The 19,580-nt window shown below is 39.3% G+C and overlaps 1 protein-coding gene across 2 annotated transcripts; it reads left to right on the top strand.

Moving 5' to 3' along the window:
- Positions 1–472: 472 nt before the first annotated feature.
- On the top strand, positions 473–17,973 carry txndc16 (thioredoxin domain containing 16). Of its 2 annotated transcripts, none has more exons than XM_060880437.1 (19): positions 473–805; positions 1,872–1,954; positions 2,103–2,176; positions 2,304–2,378; positions 2,489–2,610; positions 2,740–2,830; positions 3,484–3,640; positions 3,732–3,898; positions 4,277–4,337; positions 4,779–4,911; positions 5,047–5,193; positions 5,308–5,367; positions 5,447–5,615; positions 9,385–9,518; positions 9,793–9,877; positions 10,676–10,814; positions 12,176–12,345; positions 12,488–12,678; positions 16,923–17,973. In XM_060880437.1, the coding sequence occupies exons 1-19, from the start codon at positions 634–636 to the stop codon at positions 17,129–17,131; spliced, it is 2,439 nt and encodes an 812-aa protein (XP_060736420.1). In that variant the 5' UTR covers positions 473–633; the 3' UTR covers positions 17,132–17,973. The 2 variants fall into 2 exon arrangements, with proteins under 2 accessions (XP_060736420.1, XP_060736419.1); XM_060880436.1 differs by having other exon boundaries at positions 10,676–10,832.
- The last annotated feature ends 1,607 nt before the right edge of the window (positions 17,974–19,580 follow it).

Below are 19,580 nucleotides of genomic sequence, written 5' to 3'. Positions count from 1 at the left end.
ATACTGCAGTTTAGGACACGCCCCTTATCCAATCAGCTGGGGTATACAGCAGTTTAGGATACGCCCCTTATCCAATCAGCTGGGGTATATTGCACTTTAGGACACGCCCCTTATCCAATCAACAGGGCAAGCGAGCACTAAACCCCCACCTCTTGCCCAATCAGATTAAAGGGTGCGCCTGCTTCTCTTGTGCCCCGCCTTCTTATCAATGATAGGAAACTAATTCCCCTGTAACGCCATTTTGGATCCGTTCTACGCGCTCAGAACCAAAATGTAGGATACATTGAATTTTTACCGTTAAAGCTCCTCCCACTGATAAATCATTGGTTAGTCCTAAGTCCCGCCTCTGTTTCTGATTGGCTGAGAGAGTTTGGTGGCACGTCAAACTGTTTTATATGGATACAGAGTCGACTACATGGGATGTGAGAGACACTATTGTTTTGGCCTAGATAGTGCACTTGTGTAGTGATTAAGGAAAGGTTTGGTATTCGGCCTCAGTTTTAGGAAGTAACAATAGCTCGTAAATTACACCGTGGAGAATTTTATACTGCTTAACAACATTTATCTGTTGTAAAAGGCTGGCGTGAATTAACTCACCACGTTGTGAACAATCTGTGAAACAGTACTATAGAAATGCACCACACTGGGATCTTGTACACTTTGTGTGTTGGAGCGATTTTACTGTGTTTTGTATCACAGCAGTGCGCGAGCGCAAATTCTGCAAAGCTGCTGCAGCTCACTGCTGAGGGCTTTAAAGAGCACGTGCAGACCGGAAATACATCTCTTGTTTACTTTGGCAAACACGGTGAGGTGTGACGTACTGTTTGCTAACGGCTAATGCTATTAATAAAATATTATTGTAAATTAAAGTAAATAAAAAAATATATATAATGTCTAAAGAACATATAACGTCTAAAGAATATTATTATTATTATTATTTCATATTAATAATAATATATATTATTATATATTATATATTATTTCATATTATAATGTTTTTGTTTGTTTACAAAAAGAGAAAATTAAGACATTAATAAAATATTATTGTAAATTAAAGTAAATACAAAAATATATAATGTCTAAAGAAATACTATTGTTGTTGTTATTATTTCATATTAATAATAATAATAATATATCATATTATATTATATTTTTTGTTTGTTTGTTTTTGTTTGTTTTTACAAAAAGAGAAAATTAAGACATTTTAGACATTTTTGCCAAATAATAATTTTTTTTTTTTTTTAAAAAAAGCACCACACTGAGAACACCATCCTCATTGTGAAGCATGGTGGTGGAAGCATCATGTAAAAACAATACACAAAATATACTTACATTTACATTCATTATGTTAATACATTAAATAGTAAATGCAATGATAAATGTTGGGATGAAATGAATAGATGCAAGAATGAAATTGAGATTAGATGAATTTTTCTTTTCTTTTCCATCGTTCTGGTATTTATTACTTAATTCCTTTCAGATGCCTTTATGACTGAACGTATTGAGCTTCATATCTACAAGTACCTCATTATCAGAACTGTTAGTCATTATATCATCCGTATATGTTACACACACTACTGCTGCTGTATATTGCACAAAAGCATAATATTACACAATATTTTTATTTGCACTTCTCACACTTTATGTACATAACTAACCAGTCATATATTCTGTATTCATATTTAATACTATATTGTATCACATCGTCTGCATTGTCGCGTATAGTCTGTATTATCTTATCTTGTATTGTATAACCCTATGTATGTCTGTACTTTTGAGAGTCACAAACAGCTGGAACGAAATTCCTTGTGTGTCAACACACTGATCCTGATTGTGACTGATTGTGATGAGGTTTTTCTGCTTATTTGCAGCTGATCCAGCAATTCAGACATTTCTAGAGCAGCTAGAGAAGTCCGCCATGGCGTTAGAGGACTACGGCATATTGGTGGCAATGGTCAGTTGGATCACATGTCATTCTTTATCTTCTTATACGTAGTTCCAAGCATGATATATTTCTTACTGTACGTGCCACATGCAGTGCTGTGTTCTGGGAAAATTCATGTTTGATATAATATATCACCTGACAAAATGCGTGTCTGTAGGTGAATTGCTCCAAAGAAAATGTTGCTGATTACTGCACAGAGGAAGAAATTATGAGAAAAGCATATTTATTCAGGTTTGTGTCAAGGGAAGCGTATAGCAACCAGTTTAGCACTGTTTAACATTTAAAACAGAAAAATAACATATAACATGAAAAATCCATCCTAATAAGTTTCTGTGTTTCCACTCCTTGTTTCTCTCAGAGGTGCTGACGTCTTGAGAGGTTTTGAGATTGACACCATTTTTGACGTCAATGCCATCGTGTCCCATATGTTATTGTGAGTTGGTAAATACAAATACAAAAAAATATGTATTTATTATGTCTTTATTTATTTATTTATTCTGTGATGCTGTAATTCAGTCCACGGTGTTTGCTCTTTGCACACAGCACGGTACTCTTCAATGAGGTTCGCTACGTTCACACTCCGGCCGAGTTGGTTGGCGTTGAGAGGGTGGCAAAGGGAAAGACAGACATCGTGATGGGTCACATACCTGCGCTCGGGCTTCCCGGTACAATGCTTTAAAAAAAAATTTTTATAATTCATATTTCTTTGCCATATCTATAGTTACTTATCTAGCAACTATAACCATGAATTGACATTGCACAATACATAGTAAATTTTAAACATTTCTGAGCAGAGCATCGGGCTTTAATGGAGGCAGCGTTTGTGTACGGAGGAAAGTACCAGTTTGTGCAGACTACCGGAACACCTCTGCTCAAACACATGGGGTAAGTGTGAGCAGATTTTACAGATTTACGGTAAACTTTTCTCTGTTAAATCAGCCATCAAAGATGTTGCTAAAATAGTAAACAAAAAGGTTTTAGCAAGAAAACTATACAAAAACAAGCAGATTACTGTATATGCAGAACAGCATCCTGAAGACCAGCAAGCCATCAAGCTGATGAAAACTCTCAGGATGCTATACCACCACTATGCTTCATAATCAATGCTTCAATATGCAGTGTTTGTTTCTTTTCAGCCTGAAAATTTCATTCCTTCTTGTCTGACCTCATACTATTCTTCCATTTGTGGCTTTGTGGAGTGTTTGGTAGTCCCGTGAAAAAGTTCTACCAGCTCAGCTGAGGAGCCTCTCCTCCTCTTTCTTGTTTCTCTGATTAATGAAGAAGAAAAATAGCCTCTTTTGTTGCTCATACATTAAAGCACTGCAGAATTATTTTCTTTGCATCTTCTTTGCATGAGGTCCATTAGTAGCAGTTTGGCAGCACTGGGGTTTGAACCTCCTACCTTCCAATCAACAACCAGAGCCTTATTTATTTATTTGAGCCACCACTGTCTTCTTTACTGAATCCTTAAATGTAAAAAAATAAATCAAGATGATTATAACAATAGCGAATAAGTGTAAAACTGCTTATTATTGCAGGATTGCTGATGTGTCCTCTGTCCAGGCGCGTCTCTGGTTCCTCCATTGCAACGTCGTGTCACAGTCTTCTGAACCGTGTCCACACACACTCATGAGAAAGCCACTGAGCACCATCAACATACATGCCTTCCTTCAGCTGATGGAGGCACCGGTCCTGGTGAGAAGTACCTTAGAACAAACACAACCACTGAAGTTTTTTATTTATTTATTTATTTATTTATTTATTTTCAAATCATTGTTGAGGACAGGTGGAGGCAGACATGGATCCTGAAGACGTGGACGTGATCTATAATCACCTGAACGTGCCCGTGCTGTTCCTCTTCGCTCAGACCGAGACACTGCACATGGATCGAAGCATGGCTGAGACTTTGGCCTGGAGGCTACGAGGAGAGATCGGCCTCGTCCTAATCCACAGGTATCCAGCGCTTAACTTTAAATGTCTCCTGCACTTTAATAACACTATGTATTTCATAAGTCCAGAACATTCACTTTTTACTTTTTAATACTTAACTACATTTATAAGTGGCGACTTTTTTATTGATTTATTTTTTACTTTCGCTTTAGTTGAAATCCTTTCACTTTTTATTTGAGTAAAAAAAGCATGAGGGAAGAAAATATCAACCCCATTACGACAAATTTTATTATTGATTTAAACAGTGATTGTTGTGTTGAGTGTTTAAAGATGTACACATGCAGTTTGTACCATGCTTACCAAAAAACTGTAGCCTTCAACTATCTGAACGATTAAAGGTGTGTGTGTGTGTGTGTGTGTGTGTGTGTGTGTGTACTCTAGGGACAATCCCAGGGTTAAAACTCCCCTCCGATATAACGCTGCATATCGACTCCCACACGAGGTCAGTACTTCATCTGAGCAGAAAGTTTCACACAGTGTGTCTGATATTTCACTCTGAGGGTTTGATCAGAGCAACATTAGCCAATCACAGCCTACTGTTAGCACATGCGTTACAGTACAGTTTGAAATAGGGTTTCAGCTGTCTTAAGGGAAAGAATGTTAAGGTGGTACAGTAGTGTGCGTACAGTATATATGTATTTACACAAAAGCAGGCAAGCTCTACTTAGATTTTTGGCCATCCTTGTGATTTGCAGCTTCTATCAATCAGAATTTAATTCTAGGTCAAATCTCACTGAGCTGAAAGCAAATATCCGAATAAACCGATTCTCAGGAGCAAATGTGTTGGTTTTTTGGTTTATCTCAAGAACTAGTGAAGTCGATCTCTGAGTTAAAGTTAAAGTATCCTCGTGCAGTTCTCCTGATTTCTCTTTATGCTTAACAGGGAGTGAAGTATTATTCTTTGAAGAATGTTGAAGAAGTCTTTAACCTTATTCAAGGTCAACTATTCCAAGAGGAGAAGGAAGAAGAAGAAGATGGGGATGAAGATGAAGATGAGGATCACTGGGCTTCTTTAGGTGACATTTGTAATTGAGCTGCAATGGAAATGTTTTGGACACAAAAAAGTGTGATTGATTGACATTTGATGTAGGAAGAACATTGACTTATCTGCTCTATGTACTTTAACTAGACATGTGTTTATTCCCTGTCAGATGTTTTGGATGATGAGGTGGCGGAGTCCGTGTACAGAGACCGTGGTGTAACTCTGGACATGGAGTCTGTCTCAGAGCTCACAGCCGACACGTTCGCCGCTGTAGTAACACAGAATGGCTTCACGGTGGTGCTGTTGTACTTGAAATGTAAGGGTTTTTATTTTGATGGTTTTAAAATGCTCCGTGGCATTAAAGTTATGTTTATTTGAGAGTTACTTGTTAATAAAATGTTGGATACGTCTTTTTGTCTGTCCTGTCTAGGGGACGCCGTGTCCATGGCTTTTCTGCAGTCTTATATTGAGGTTGCTGATGCACTCAGAGGTAAAGAAGATACAGATCATTATGAACATTTGAAGGCATATTTAACAATTTAAGCTTGTGTGTGTGTGTGTGTGTTTAGGAGTGAGTGATGTCACACTGGCCTCAGTAGACTGTGGCGAGTGGACATGTGTGTGTCGTGAGCAGAATGTCTCCTCTTTCCCCTCCGTCCTGCTGTTTCGCCTGGGTGAAGATGCTCAGTTTTACAGAGGCATGATGGGAATGGAAAGCCTGTATAAATTCATTTTGCTGTGAGTCTTGTGCTCGTTTTCTTTCTTTTACACACACACACACACACACACACGCGCACACACACACACACTTGTTACTAGCATAAGTCATTAGCAAGTCATCAAGCACAGGCTCTACACTTTCTAACATGATACCAAAATATGTTCACGTTCCACTTTTTTTTTCTTTCCCCATGAGTCACCAAAATGAACAAATCAGTATGTTCAGTGTTTCCTGTTCAGAAGATATCCAGCATTTTAATGCACTAATAGCACTTTACTAAGGCTCAGAGGCAAGAGTGTATGTATGTATGTATGTTAGGGATATAATCTTCACTCATCATAGAATAGTTTGACTTGTGAATCATTGTCTAAGCTCTTTTATATTCACCTGCATGCTGTGTGGATTTATGCACAACCCGGACCACTAATGAAGCCACCCGAGTCTCTACCAAAGGCATTCATCTCTGTGTCTGTCAATCAAGCGTCTGTCAACACGGCTGGCATGCGTGCCCTTTTATCTAGTTGTCGCTTTAATGTGCATCTGAATGCAACTGAGTGCTTGTTAATGCATCTGGTACGCTCTGAGATAGCTCCTGTATTTCATTGACCTTCCCAGAAAACGGTTTTAGGCAATTGTTCGGCTTTGTCGAGTTTTTATTTTTAAGCCTATAAGGGACTTTCTCTGTATGTGAGGAAATTTCTGGAGCCTAAGGAGACAAACCTTCTTCCTATCTATTGCTTGACTCATTGAAGGCATTACAGCATTATGTGCTTGTCCCAAACACTTTGGCCGTACATCACTGTGTAGTTATGGGGCTGCCATGATGCCGTGATATATCCTGATGACAGTGACCTCATACAGCATGATTATGGTCTCTGCTACACTGCAAAAATAGTTCAGGAATGGTTTAAGGAACATGAAAAAAAAAGCCTTCGAGGTCCATTGGCTGCCAATTTTCTCCAGATCTCAGTCCTGTTCAGCGTCTGTGGAATGTGTCGGTCTAACAGGTCTGATCCCGTTTGAAGCCCCACCTTTCAGGACTTAAAGGATCTGCTGCTAAAAACTTTTTGCCAGATACCACAGAACACCTTCAGAGGTCTTGTGGAGCCTTGATGGTTCCTCGATCAGAGCTGTTTTGGTTGTACATGAGGGACCTAAATTATTAGTCACTATAAGGCAGACACAAACATTAGGCCATGTGTCTGTTTTTAAGGACTTATGCAACCCAATCATGATGTATAAATACAAAAATGTACAAATTCAGAATATAAATGATATGAATGAATTTTAAATTCGTTGCAACCTGATGTTAATGTCTGTATAAAAGCAACATCACAATAGTACCGACGGTTAAATCGGAGCCATGCTGATAATCCTAAAATAGCACTCTTGCGGTTAGGATTTACGCTTAATTATATGGTGAAATAATTACTTAATAAATTGATTCATTCATTCATTCATTTTTATTAAGGGCTTTAATCTCATCGTTGCTGTGGTCAATTCGGAATAGCTGAAATATCGGGTGTGAAGTGGAGATGAATGGGATTGCCAGTCTTTGGCAGAGCACCCCACTTACACACACACACACACACACACACACACTCATCATTTCAGCAGACACCCACACATACTTCAGCACAGCGTCTACTTCTTCAGTGTCCTCCGGCTCCATTGTCTCCATTTTCCTTCCACAACAGCAAAAATATGAACATAAGACGTAACGACGTTGGGAATCATTTCACGAAAACCAACACACTACTTATAGTAAATTTAGACTAACCACTCTGCTGATTGCTTTACAGTACATAGCTTCAAAATAACATTTCAAATATTTTTATTCAAAGCTTGAAATTGAAATTCGAGGAGAAGAACATTCCTGATTGCGCCGGTATGTTACATTTGCCTCGTCAATCTACTCAGGGTCTATATCTACACCAGAGAAAAAAACTGCTTCAGCTCAATTCCAAATATTAGATCATAAAAATCAGGTATGAAAATATTGAACTTGGGTAAAAAATGCAGATAAAGAGAGATGTGGCATAGTTTTAGAGTGAGTCTGGCAGGGGAAAAAAGAAAAGTCTTCGTCTAGCAAGTCTGTTGAAAAGGTAAATATTGTGATGCCTGGTATTTAAATATGATTAAAAAGCTTGATATCAAGTTGAGATGTGGTTTAATGATTTCCCAGGACTTCACGAGAGACACAGCTGGACTATTAACCATCATAGCTGTAAAATTCCTTTTCTTTAAATGTGTCGTCTTAATGAATAAACATAAAATAATTGGTCAGTTTTTAATAATTAATGCTTAAATTTATTACACACATACTGAACGATTGAGAAAATAAATATAAAGCCACAGACAGACTGATTTTCCATCATCTGACAGCTGAAAAGTGGAGAAAATTGAGTATTATTATTATTATTATTATTATTTCTTGCAATAAAGTCATGTTAATGTGTCTCTGTTTACAAATGATGACTCAAGCAGTTCCAGCAATCTGCTTTTCTTATCGTTTCCCTGATCCGTGAATTCTTTTATCGCCAGCCAGAGTAAGACGCTCTTATTTATTTTTTATTCAGTTTGATAGAAACTAGAGATGCAAATTTGTGGTTGTTTTCAAGGCTCCGGGAAAATGCCTGTTTTACCAGAACGCATTAAACTTCTGCATGATAATCTGGAGTTTATAAAACACGCTGTGTTTAGCAACCGGCAATCTTGTAAGGCGGTTTAAATTAAATACCCGACTACTGTCTATGTTGTAGTGAAAGTACAAGATGTAATAAATGGTACTTTCCTAATGATTTAATAGTCCCATGGAGATATTTTGCAGAATGTCTAAAGCTTATAGTGAGCAATTCAGTGAATAAACTACCGAATTCGGGGGCATGGTGGCTTAGTGAGCACGTTCACCTCACACCTCCAGGGTTGGGGGTTCGATTCCCACCTCCGCCTTGTGTGTGTGGAGTTTGCATGTTCTCCCCGTGCCTCGGGGGTTTCCTCCGGGTACTCCGGTTTCCTCCTCCGGTCCAAAGACATGCATGGTATGTTGATTGGCATCTCTGGAAAATTGTCCGTAGTGTGTGATTGCGTGAGTGAATGAGAGTGTACGTGTGCCCTGTGATGGGTTGGCACTCCGTCCAGGGTGTATCCTGCCTTGATGCCCGATGACACCTGAGATAGGCACAGGCTCCCCGTGACCCGAGGTAGTTCAGATAAGCGGTAGAAGAAGAGTGAGAGAGTGAGAGAACTACCGAATTCTTAAATACTCAAGTCATCACTTAAGAAAGGTTTGGACTCTTCGGTTTGCTTCAGATCGCACACGGATTTTATGATTCAGACACGGTGATACACCCTCAGCGCTGTCATCTGCTCTGACCCCATGATGATTCATCAAACTGATCTGTGTGTTCTCTGTAATTATCTGCTTAGACCTTTTAAAAGCCAGCGTACCCTCGAAACCAGGGTCAATACCAAGTCTAGACTCGTGCGCTGAAGCCTCTTATCATGATGTATGGCAATATCATGAAATCTTATCACGCAGAATAAAATGGGTTCATATGGTTATGGATTTTGATGCGTCTCTAAATGTGTGTTTCGTATCCATTATCCATTACTTGTGTTTACTGGAGAGTGTGTGGGCTTTCTGTATAACTTAACTGGGCTAGAGGGACGTTTTTGTTTGTGCTGTTATCTGTTGAATTGTGCATCATTTACATGTGTACATTACTATGTTTAGATTTGCGTTGATTCACTTAATCTCTCCTTTTCTTGTGTGCGTGTCCGCAGGAGTCATCTGTCCGTCCCTCTCTTTCTGTCCTCCTCGGATGAAGTCCTGTCATTCCTGGAAGGAGAGCTGTATAACAGACACTCTTCTCTCACGCCCATCCGAGTGCTCGGTCTTTTCGCGCCCGAAGATCCGGGTATGAAGCGAACACTAAACATCCGGATATTTGTTTAGCAAGATGCTTCCTTTAGCATACCTGATTTTAGTAATCATATTATTCCTGAAGCTGCATCTCACAAGCACTTTAGATTGTTATCACAGAATGTGTTTTACTGCAACTGCTATGTTTATGGATTTGGGAAACAAAACTAAACAGCTTTTGTATACAAAGTTGTTGTGGAACATAGTGTGGTACAGCAGATCTTACCTTGTTTACTTCTCAGTCTTTCACATCCTCTCGACTGTTACAGATGTGGCCATTTTTGAAGAAGCAGCGAAATACCTGAGGGGGGAAATGATTCTGGGACTGTTTCAGCACAACGAGGCTAAAAAATGGTATTGACTGCATATTTACACAACCTGGGAGAGTGCTGAATGTGAGATGCGAGCGTGCTGAATGTGAGATGCGAGCGTGCTGAAGGTGAGATGCGAGCGTGCTGAACGTGAGATGCGAGAGTGCTGAACGTGAGATGCGCGAGTGATGAAAGTGAGATGCGAGAGTGCTGGACGTGAGATGCGAGCGTGCTGGACGTGAGATGCGAGCGTGCTGGACGTGAGATGCGAGCGTGCTGGACGTGAGATGCGAGCGTGCTGGACGTGAGATGCGAGCGTGCTGGACGTGAGATGCGAGCGTGCTGGGCGTGAGATGCGAGCGTGCTGGGCGTGAGATGCGAGCGTGCTGGGCGTGAGATGCGAGCGTGCTGGACGTGAGATGCGAGCGTGCTGGACGTGAGATGCGAGAGTGCTGGACGTGAGATGCGAGCGTGCTGGACGTGAGATGCGAGAGTGCTGGACGTGAGATGCGAGCGTGCTGGACGTGAGATGCGAGAGTGCTGAACGTGAGCTGGGAGAGTGCTGAGCGTGAGATGCGAGAGTGCTGAGCGTGAATTGTGAGAGTGCTGAAAATAAGATGAGAGCCTTAAATGTTAGATGTGAAAGTGTTGGTTGCTAGATGTGAGAGTGAAGCGATAGGTGACTGTGTTACATTTTAAAATGCGAATGCTTTGCTGTGTGCTATGCAACAGTGAGTTCTTTTGTTTATTCGTTGGAATGCTAGACAGAGTCGTGAATGTGGATGTGAGACGTGAAAGCACTGAATGTTAAAGTTTATTTGTTTATGTATTTTTTTTTCAGGTCTCAGGAGCATTCTGTAATGCTGCCTGCTGTTCTAGTGTCTTATGGCCCTGGAGTTCAAAGAAAAGTTCATTCCCTTCTTTTATCCACATTACAGGAAACGATCTCACACATCAGGAGAGCGACACGTGATACGTTTGTAAGAACCAATTTATTCGTGAGTCACATCATTGTACTGAATCTTTTTGGCCTTTTGAACCTTTTCCTCTGCTTTTATATATAATCATTTGCTGCTTAATCTGCGCAACATTCTAGCATTTATTGGCAAAGCCAGAGGGTTTGAATCTCTTTGAACGTTTCTTGGAAAATCCTTATTTTATTGTAGCACTTAATGAAAACAAAGTCTGCTTTGGAGAAGACAAAATCTCTGCTGATTCATTAGAGAAGCGAAAAAAAGTGCCAACATGCTAGTCATGACGTAAACGGAAGCAAAGATCTAGATTATCACCGTGATTTTTATTTTTTTTTTCCCTAATCTATGTTTTTCATATCATAAACTTTTTTACAGTGGATTTAAAAAGTCTACACAGCTTTGTTAAATAAAAGTCACTTTTTTATCTTTAATGGGATTTGGCAAAACGTTTGTGGGAAGCGAAAAAGATAAACACTTTCTGGTTGCACAAGCACGCTCACCTTTTATCTAATACTTTATTAAATCACATTTGGCTTGTAACACAGCACTCAGTCTTTCTGGGTAAGAGGCTTACCACTTTCGCACATCTTGATTTTATTCCACTGTTCCTTGAAAAAATTGTTCCAACTCTATCAACCTGTAGGTTTGTAATAGGATTTAGATCTAGGCTCTTTTTTTTTGTTCCTTTTTTGTGCCATTCCTTTGTTGACTTTGTGGATGAGTCTTTGGCTCATCATTGTGCTAGAAGATGGATTTTCTCTTCATTTTCGTCTGTCTAACAGAGGCCTGGAGGTTTTGTGCCAAAATAGATTGGATTTATCCCTCTATCTTGACTGAAGCTCCAGTCTTCGCTCCAGTCTTCCCCATAGCATGATGCTGCCACCACTGTGCTTTACTGTGTTTATAGTGTTCTATGTGTGATGAGCCGTTTTGTTTTTTATAGAAAATACATCTTTAGGATTTTATCGACGTCGTTCTAGACGTTTCTATAGAAAAATCTTATCTTTATATGCGGTTTAATCAGAATCACTTCACTACTTATGAAAAGTTCCTGTTGATTATCTGTGGTTTTTTTTTCATTCTTACTGTAACACAGATCCATGTTTCAGTATTTAAGGGGTGTGTAAACTTGTTTTTATTTTCTTTTCTTTTGAATTTTATTAGATAACATATTACAATAACAGTAGAAAAAAATCTGACATTGAATTTTAGTGTAGACTAAATTTGGTGTAGACTTTTTAGCACCCATCCATCGATTTAACAACATCCTGTTTATTTCCTTTTTTGCCTGCAAAGTAACCGCGGCACCTGCATGCATCTGTATTTCCTTTCTCTTTGTCGCTGCTCTGCACTCTCGTTGTGACCAGCCTGAACTGACGGTGGAGAACCTGCCATGGTACATGGAGCTCAGGAAGCCTTTGCTGATCATGTTTGTTGGGGGAGAAGAAAGTCCAGAGACTTTACAGTCTCTTGAGGAGATGAGAAAAGCTGAGACATCCGGGCAGTTGGAGTCATCACTGCCTTGCTGGATCCACCTGTAAGGGTTAAAAATATATATATTTTTAAAAATGTTGATTTCCGTGTGAAGTTAATAATAAAAAAAAACAACAACAACCATCTTGCTTATTTTTCGAGTCCTTAAACCAATTCCTTATTTACTCGTTTGTGTTTTGTCGCAGGGGTCGCACACCGGCTGGAAGGGCCGTCTTAGAGACGTATCTTAGCTACGTTCCTCCGCTCCCTGCGTTGGTGCTCTCACAGCTGAGCTCAGGTGGAGAAGTGTATCACTTCCCCACAGAGCGTCCTCTGCTGGCTGAAAACATCATTCAGTGGCTGCAGCGGATAGAAAACCAGCAGGAGGAGGCTGCAGGTGAGCTGCATGAGTGCCTCCAGGCTTTGCTAACTTTGCTAATGTTCGTGTTTTAAAAATGTAAAAGAAAATAGTAAAATAGAAATGAATTGTAATATGTATTTTTGATATGACCTGTTAGCTAGCTTATTAGCAAACTAGCAGTCTAACCCCTCAGCTACAAGGTTGTTATTGTTGGAGTTCAGGGAGAGTGTGAGAGTAGTTTTAAAGTGCATATTTATTCTTAGAGCCTGGTATTTCCGTCAAATGATTTGTTGTTTTAGTGGTTTAAAATTGCAAATGCAGGGGTACTTGATAAGTGATGCAATGAAAACATTTCTGAGTACAGGATTCGGTCTTTATGCGCTGTGAATAACAGGCATTCACACATCTCTTATTCACTCTATTCAATACGATCCCTTGTGCATTCGCTAACACAATCGCCATTGTCTTTCTGACAGAAAACTTATTTCTCAGCTATGCCAACATTCTGCAGATCCAAACAGTACTCTTCTTCTGTCAACCCCCCCAAAAAATGGCTGTTAAATGCCAAGATGCCCTCCTGTACCATGCCATCTGCTTCCTATGAGGTTGGAGTAGCTACATCCCTTAATTGTGTCTGATCATTTCCAGCCATTTTCCTGAAACCCTCCAGCTCCTGTGGCCGCATCCTTTCGGGTTTGGCGTGCCAACCCGCAGTAATTAAGGGGCATACTTTCATTCATCCGTCATTTTAAATGGGGGTTTTACCACCGTACTTGAGCCAGTCTGTCTACAGAATCTACTCTTACCTGCTGCTGAAATACAAACAGCTGTCTACACTGTGTGCTGTACTTTGTCCCAGACGTTCTGGGGTAATGGCAGCTGGCATTTCCTTGAGTGCCAGTTTAAAAACACATGATCACCACCCGGTCATGAGTCTTAAGTGTGAGCGTGCATCCTGGCACTAAGTGATTATACACCTTGACGTTACTTGGTTCTCTTTTGGTAAGAGATTATAAAGTTCAGTGATGGACTGCATGTCAGTGAGACAGTGTAAAGCCAAACACAGTGTTATACTAGCAGACTTTCTCCAATCAGTTGCTGTACCATATTTATGCATGAATCTTTTCACATTTTGTATTGTTACATCCTGGAATTAAACCTGACATGACTGGGATTTTGCCATTTGATTAACAAAACATTTTTTTATTGTGAGACAAATTGTAAACAAAAAAAGCAGACATTTGTTAGACATAATTTCATCCCTGGGTCAGTAAACATCATTGGCTGCGTTTATGGTATGCTTCTTAGGTATGTCTCTGTTAGCTTTGCACATCTGGATCTTCATATTGTTGCACGTTATTCTTGCCAAATTTCTCTGTCATACTGAATGGAGACAGTTGCTGAACATTGCTGATCATGGCTTGGTAAAAATTCTCAATCAGCATGAGGTCTGGGCTTTGACTAACATATTATTGGCTTGGAAACTTTCCACTGTAGCTTTAACTTTATTCCGCGTTTTAAAGGGGAACCATCAGCCCAGCCTCAAGTCTCTTGCAGACTGAAGCGGCCCTTCAGTTCAATATTTCGCTATATTGCCCTCGATCTTGACCATTTCTTCTTTAGTCTCTGCTGATTAAAAAGTTATCCACACAATGTGACGCCACCTCCACCATCCTTCACTTTAGGGTCGACGTCGATAAATGACTACCTCATTTAGGTTCTTGATTATCGAACCCCTCCACTGTAGCTTTGACTATATTTCAAGGATTATTGCTCTTGGATTATTGGATTATTGAATTATTGAAGGGCATAAAAAGGCATCCACACTATGTTATGCTACCACCATCATGCTTCACTTTGGGAATGATTTTGAGCAAAGACAAACACATTTACTTTCTTGATTTCGAACCACTTGATGGTAGCTTTGACATTTGGGTTCATTGTGCTGTTGGAAGGTGAACCATCTGCCCAGACTCATGTCCCTTGTAGACTGGCCTTTTTGTCTAATATTTTGCTATATTGCCCTCAGCTCTGACCTTTTAACCAGTACATGCTGATTTAAAAAATGCATACACACAATGTGACGCTACCACAATCATGCTTCATGGTGGGAATGGTGTCGTGGTTGAGACAATGCTGGGTTTCTGAAAAAAGTAGAAACCCAGATCTCATCACACTAAAAAAACTTTATCCACATGTTAGTCCTTTATCCATAAAGTTAGTTTATACTTTTTTCATTGATTCTTTTCACCACACTTCCATAAACCCCATCTTGTGCTCTTTACAGGTTACGATTATATTATACCCTCAGTTCTTGGTCAGTGAGTTTTGGTGGATACTTTACATTGCTGCCTGAGTTGAGATTGAGCCAAGTTCTTTGTGCTGGACTTGTTTTAATCATTCTGAAGCCTTCATGGTGCTTTTTTTATTGGCGTCATGTAACGACTTAATTGAATGATAATTATGTGGAAACAGTTACAGTCTAGATCTGTTTTTTTATTTGTAATATATAATCTTATATAATGGGGCAGTGGGGGCTCAAGTGGTTAAGGCTCTGGGTTGTTGATCGAAGGATTGGAGTTCAAGAACCAGCAGTTCCAAGACGCTACTGCTGGGCCCCTGTGCACGGCTCTTAACCCTCCCTGATCCAGGGGTGCTGTATCATGGCCGACCCTGCGCTCTGACCCTAACTTGCAAAAGTTGAGATATGCGATGAAATAATTTCACTTTTTGCTATTATTGTATATGTGAAAAAAATAAAGGCTTCTGTTCTATCTATTAATCTTGCTTGAGTTCATCTGACTTGCAGGTTATAACAGAAAAAAATGTAGGCAAGGCACTTTGTCAGAAACTTATCTAAGCACATAGCTATTAAAGTAGGTGGCAATGACTCTTACTTCAGCAAGACCACAAAATGAGCAGAAGTGCAAGATAAGTCACACACACATGGAACAAGAGAGAGAATGAGTCCAGATTAAAGTACAGATCCATGACATTTAAAGCCATGTAATCATGACTGACCTTCTCTCCTTTTGTTTAACATGAGCACTGGATGTTCCTTTCATACAATCCCTGTGCCATCTGTCACACGTTCCTCTCACTCTTGTTGATGAGCCTGAACATATCCACTTGCAGCTCTGAAACTCATGGAAACTTGTTTTCATTTCCCATCTCCTTAAATCTAATGACAATTTAGGTCCCGTTCAGATTTATCGGCTTTCATGCTCTCCTTGCGTATTTACATGTTTCATAGGCCATTTGGATGCAGACATTTGGTTCACATCTCTCTGAACATTTTCCAGTAAAGCACATTTGGCCTTGCTGGCATATTCTTCCTCCTGCCGGCTCACAGTTAGTTCCCAGCAATGAGACGTTTGGCTTTCTGAGCTTGACAGGAATTAAGATGAGGCCAGTTTACTTTTAAGGTAATTTCTTTACCAGGATGACTGGAACTATGCTCAAGACGTGCTTTCCGAACAATGAGGTAGAAAAGACAATGTTAGCTTTTCACTTGGAGTGTGTTAAAGGAGCAGAATTGACCTCAAATCAAATAGAAACCATTTCCTCTTTTTTTTTTTTTTTTTTTTTTTTTTATCCTAATGTATTCCTTCGGTCAGGAATGGACATTTGGTGTGCAAAGCTGACTTATTTAGTTTTCCTCTGGTGCTTCAAATCTAAGCTACAGGTACCAGCTTAGCGTTTTTCAAAATGTATGTTTCTCTCATTATAAACAGCTTTGTCTAGACTTATGATATTCTCTCTGGCACCATATTGCATGCTGTTATCTAGGAACATGGACAAAAAGATGCAACAGAGCTTGTATTTTAAATAAATAAATGTCAATAATAAATCAGCTGTAGCTGTTTGTTCTCATTGTTGAAGTATGTTCAGGTACAGCTGATTTTACATTCACCTTATTCTGCAGCATAATATATTTTCCAGTAATGCAGCTTACCCACTGCAATACATCAGCTGCTCATATAAACGCCTTTTTCATTTGTCCTAAACGAATGGCTAATCCTAATTCATGGATTTTGTTTTTCTTTACAATTACAATACAATTTGAAGCCGTCATCAAGAGAATCATTTCAAGAGTCATAACGAATTATGAGCCGTCTTTGCATTTGAAGGCTGCACCATGAATCAGTATTTTAACAGGATCTCTTGTATTGCTTATGCCACATCGCTATGGTTTCTTTTTTTTTCTTCTTCTTTTCTTTTTTCTTCTTTTTGAAGAGTTTCTGACAATTCTCTTATTTCTGTTTTTTTTTTTTTTTTAGGTGTGATTCCAGATAAAGCTTGGCGTCCACCCGTACCGTTTTATGACTTTCTGGTCGTTATGGACGAAGAGGCGCCGGGATACGCGGCTCAGCGGAGCCCTAAAGCAAAGCCTGTTGGGAAAAAGGAGGAAGTAGATCAGGAGACACAACATGAAGGAAGAGAAACAGCTTTCAAACCTCAAACAGCTCCTCATCATACTGAACTATAGACTTATAGACTTTTCTCATGGTACTTCTTCACAGATGACTAAAAGGAGTCCTGGCGGTATTTATATCAATCTAAATGGGAAAAAAAGGAAAAACGGTATTTGAACCTAAAGTCTATTTACATTATATACTGCTGTTCTTTCTCAGGTCAGATGCATTGCATACCGCCATTTTCAGGTGAACCATATATGGCAGTTAGGCTGCAGCTTTATAATATTCAATTTATTATGATTATGTATTATTTATATATTTATTTATTTTTTAAAAGAATGTAGCATTTTACAGAAGGTCCTATTACACTTTTTTTATTATGCAGTAATTTCTTGGCTGATTTGTACAGAAAAGCTGAGATACAGTACCAGTGTATTCCTGTAATTCGACATGTTTATGATTTGATGAGAAGCTGAGGTTTTTTTCAATCGTCCTCTCTTCGTGCCGTTCTGCTTCTGCTGTCGAACGTAACATAACAAACCTGTGTTTCATTTCCTATGCTGTAAAAGTTGACTGCGAGTGTCTTTTAAATAGGAGACTGGGGAAAAAACAGCAATCAAAAGAGTAGGAAAAAGGAAAAGTTTTTATACATGTCATGCTCTTTTCCAATAAAATTTCAAGTATGAGCTCATATTAGAAAGGAAATTGGGCTTTCTTTTGGATTTCTTTGTGCACTTTTATGATTGAGTCTGTAAAAAAGTGCATATCTAGTGAGATAATACAGTCCTAAAAGCCGTTTTCGGTTCCTTCATCGTCGAATCAGTGGTGTTTTTGGTTAAATGCCTGAAATAAGGAAACAAAACTATATTTACTGTTAAATTTGTTTAATTTTATACATATTTAAATACATACATATCCCAATTATTTGTATTAACTTTTTAATTTTTTTTTATGGAAATGCAACAAGTAAAAAAAAATGCATTAAGTGAATAAATAAAATAAAAAATGTGTGTGTATATATATATATATATATATATATATATTTTTATAAATATATTTTTTACATTTCTATACATTTAATACTTAAATATCAAGCTCATCATTAAACCTGCCATTTTAACAGGGGTGTGTAAACGTTTCTGAACTTTTGTAGTTGATTTGCATCAACATATATATTGTCCAAAAATATTTAAAAAAAGTGCTTTATATTTTGTACATTTTCTCGCAACACTCGCAACTAAATGCGACTGTAGCAGGGAAGCGTGTTGTGGCAGAGAGTGCTTATAAAATCACTGAGACATCGAAGCATACAACTAAAATGCACAGATCACCCTTGAGTTTATCAAAAAACATCAGTTCTCTCCTCTGGGGTAGAGAAGAGAGTGAGAAACAGCAACATAGCAAACCAGATGGTAATAAAACCACAGAGGAGCAGCTGTACAGGATTGAATTACTCCATGTTATCCCAATATCATTCAGCCCGAGCTAAATACGGGAACCTTTATTAGTCAACAGCAATAAAAAGCAATTTACACTAAACAAACGGCAAGCTGTAAGTAATGTTCTGTAAGATCATATTACAAAACATTTGTATTTGTCTTTTTACAATGAGTCAGCACTTCCGTCCTGGCCCCTGTCATGCTACGCTGTCGATCCACAAACAAACTACGGAGTGGTGGGAAACAGTGTGTTTGTACCTTTTGCTATCAGTTATTATCAGTCATGGCCCTGAAAGGAAAAGTAAAATGAAAAGTTTGTTTTAGTAAAACAAACAGCAGTAGTAAAACAGCTGAAGGAAAAAGTTTTATTCCCTAAGTTCCCTAAGTCACTTCTGGGGTTGGGGGTTTGATTCCAGCCTCCGCTCTGTGTGGAGTTTGCATGTTCTCCCTATTCTTCAGTTGTGCCCTGTGATGAGTTGGCACCACATCCAGGGTGTCCCCAGGCTCAAGGCTCCCTGTGATCCTGTGTAGGATAAGCAGTATTGAAGATGGATGGATGGGCACGAGGCAGCGGTTAGGTTTTGAAGCTTGTAGGACAAAGAAAGACTCGATTCAGCTTTTAGGTTTAAAGTAGTTTACTAGGTACTAGTTTGTTTTATGTTATATGGAAAGTACGACTAATTAAATTTATTGGAAAAAATTGAAACAAGGGGGCACTAGTGGTTAGCACGTTCGCCTCACACCTCCAGGGTTGGGGGTTAAATTCCCACCTCCGCCTTGTGTGTGTGGAGTTTGCATGTTCTCCACGTGCCTTGGGGGTTTCCTCTGGGTACTCTGGTTTCCTCCCCCGGTCCAAAGACATGCATGGTAGGTTGATTGGCATCTCTGGAAAATTGTCCGTAGTGTGTGATTGTGTGAGTGAATGAGTGTGTGTGTGTGTGCCCTGCGATGGGTTGGCACTCCATCCAGGGTGTATCCTGCCTTGATGCCCGATGACGCCTGAGATAGGCACAGGCTCCCCGTGACCCGAGATAGTTCGGATAAGCGGTAGAAAATGAATGAATGATGAAAATTGAAACGA

Source organism: Tachysurus vachellii, chromosome 10 (genome assembly GCF_030014155.1).
Source record: "Tachysurus vachellii isolate PV-2020 chromosome 10, HZAU_Pvac_v1, whole genome shotgun sequence".
NCBI lineage: Eukaryota > Metazoa > Chordata > Actinopteri > Siluriformes > Bagridae > Tachysurus > Tachysurus vachellii.
The sequence above is the reverse complement of the archived record's forward strand: the minus strand, read 5'-3'. Positions and strand labels throughout refer to the sequence as shown.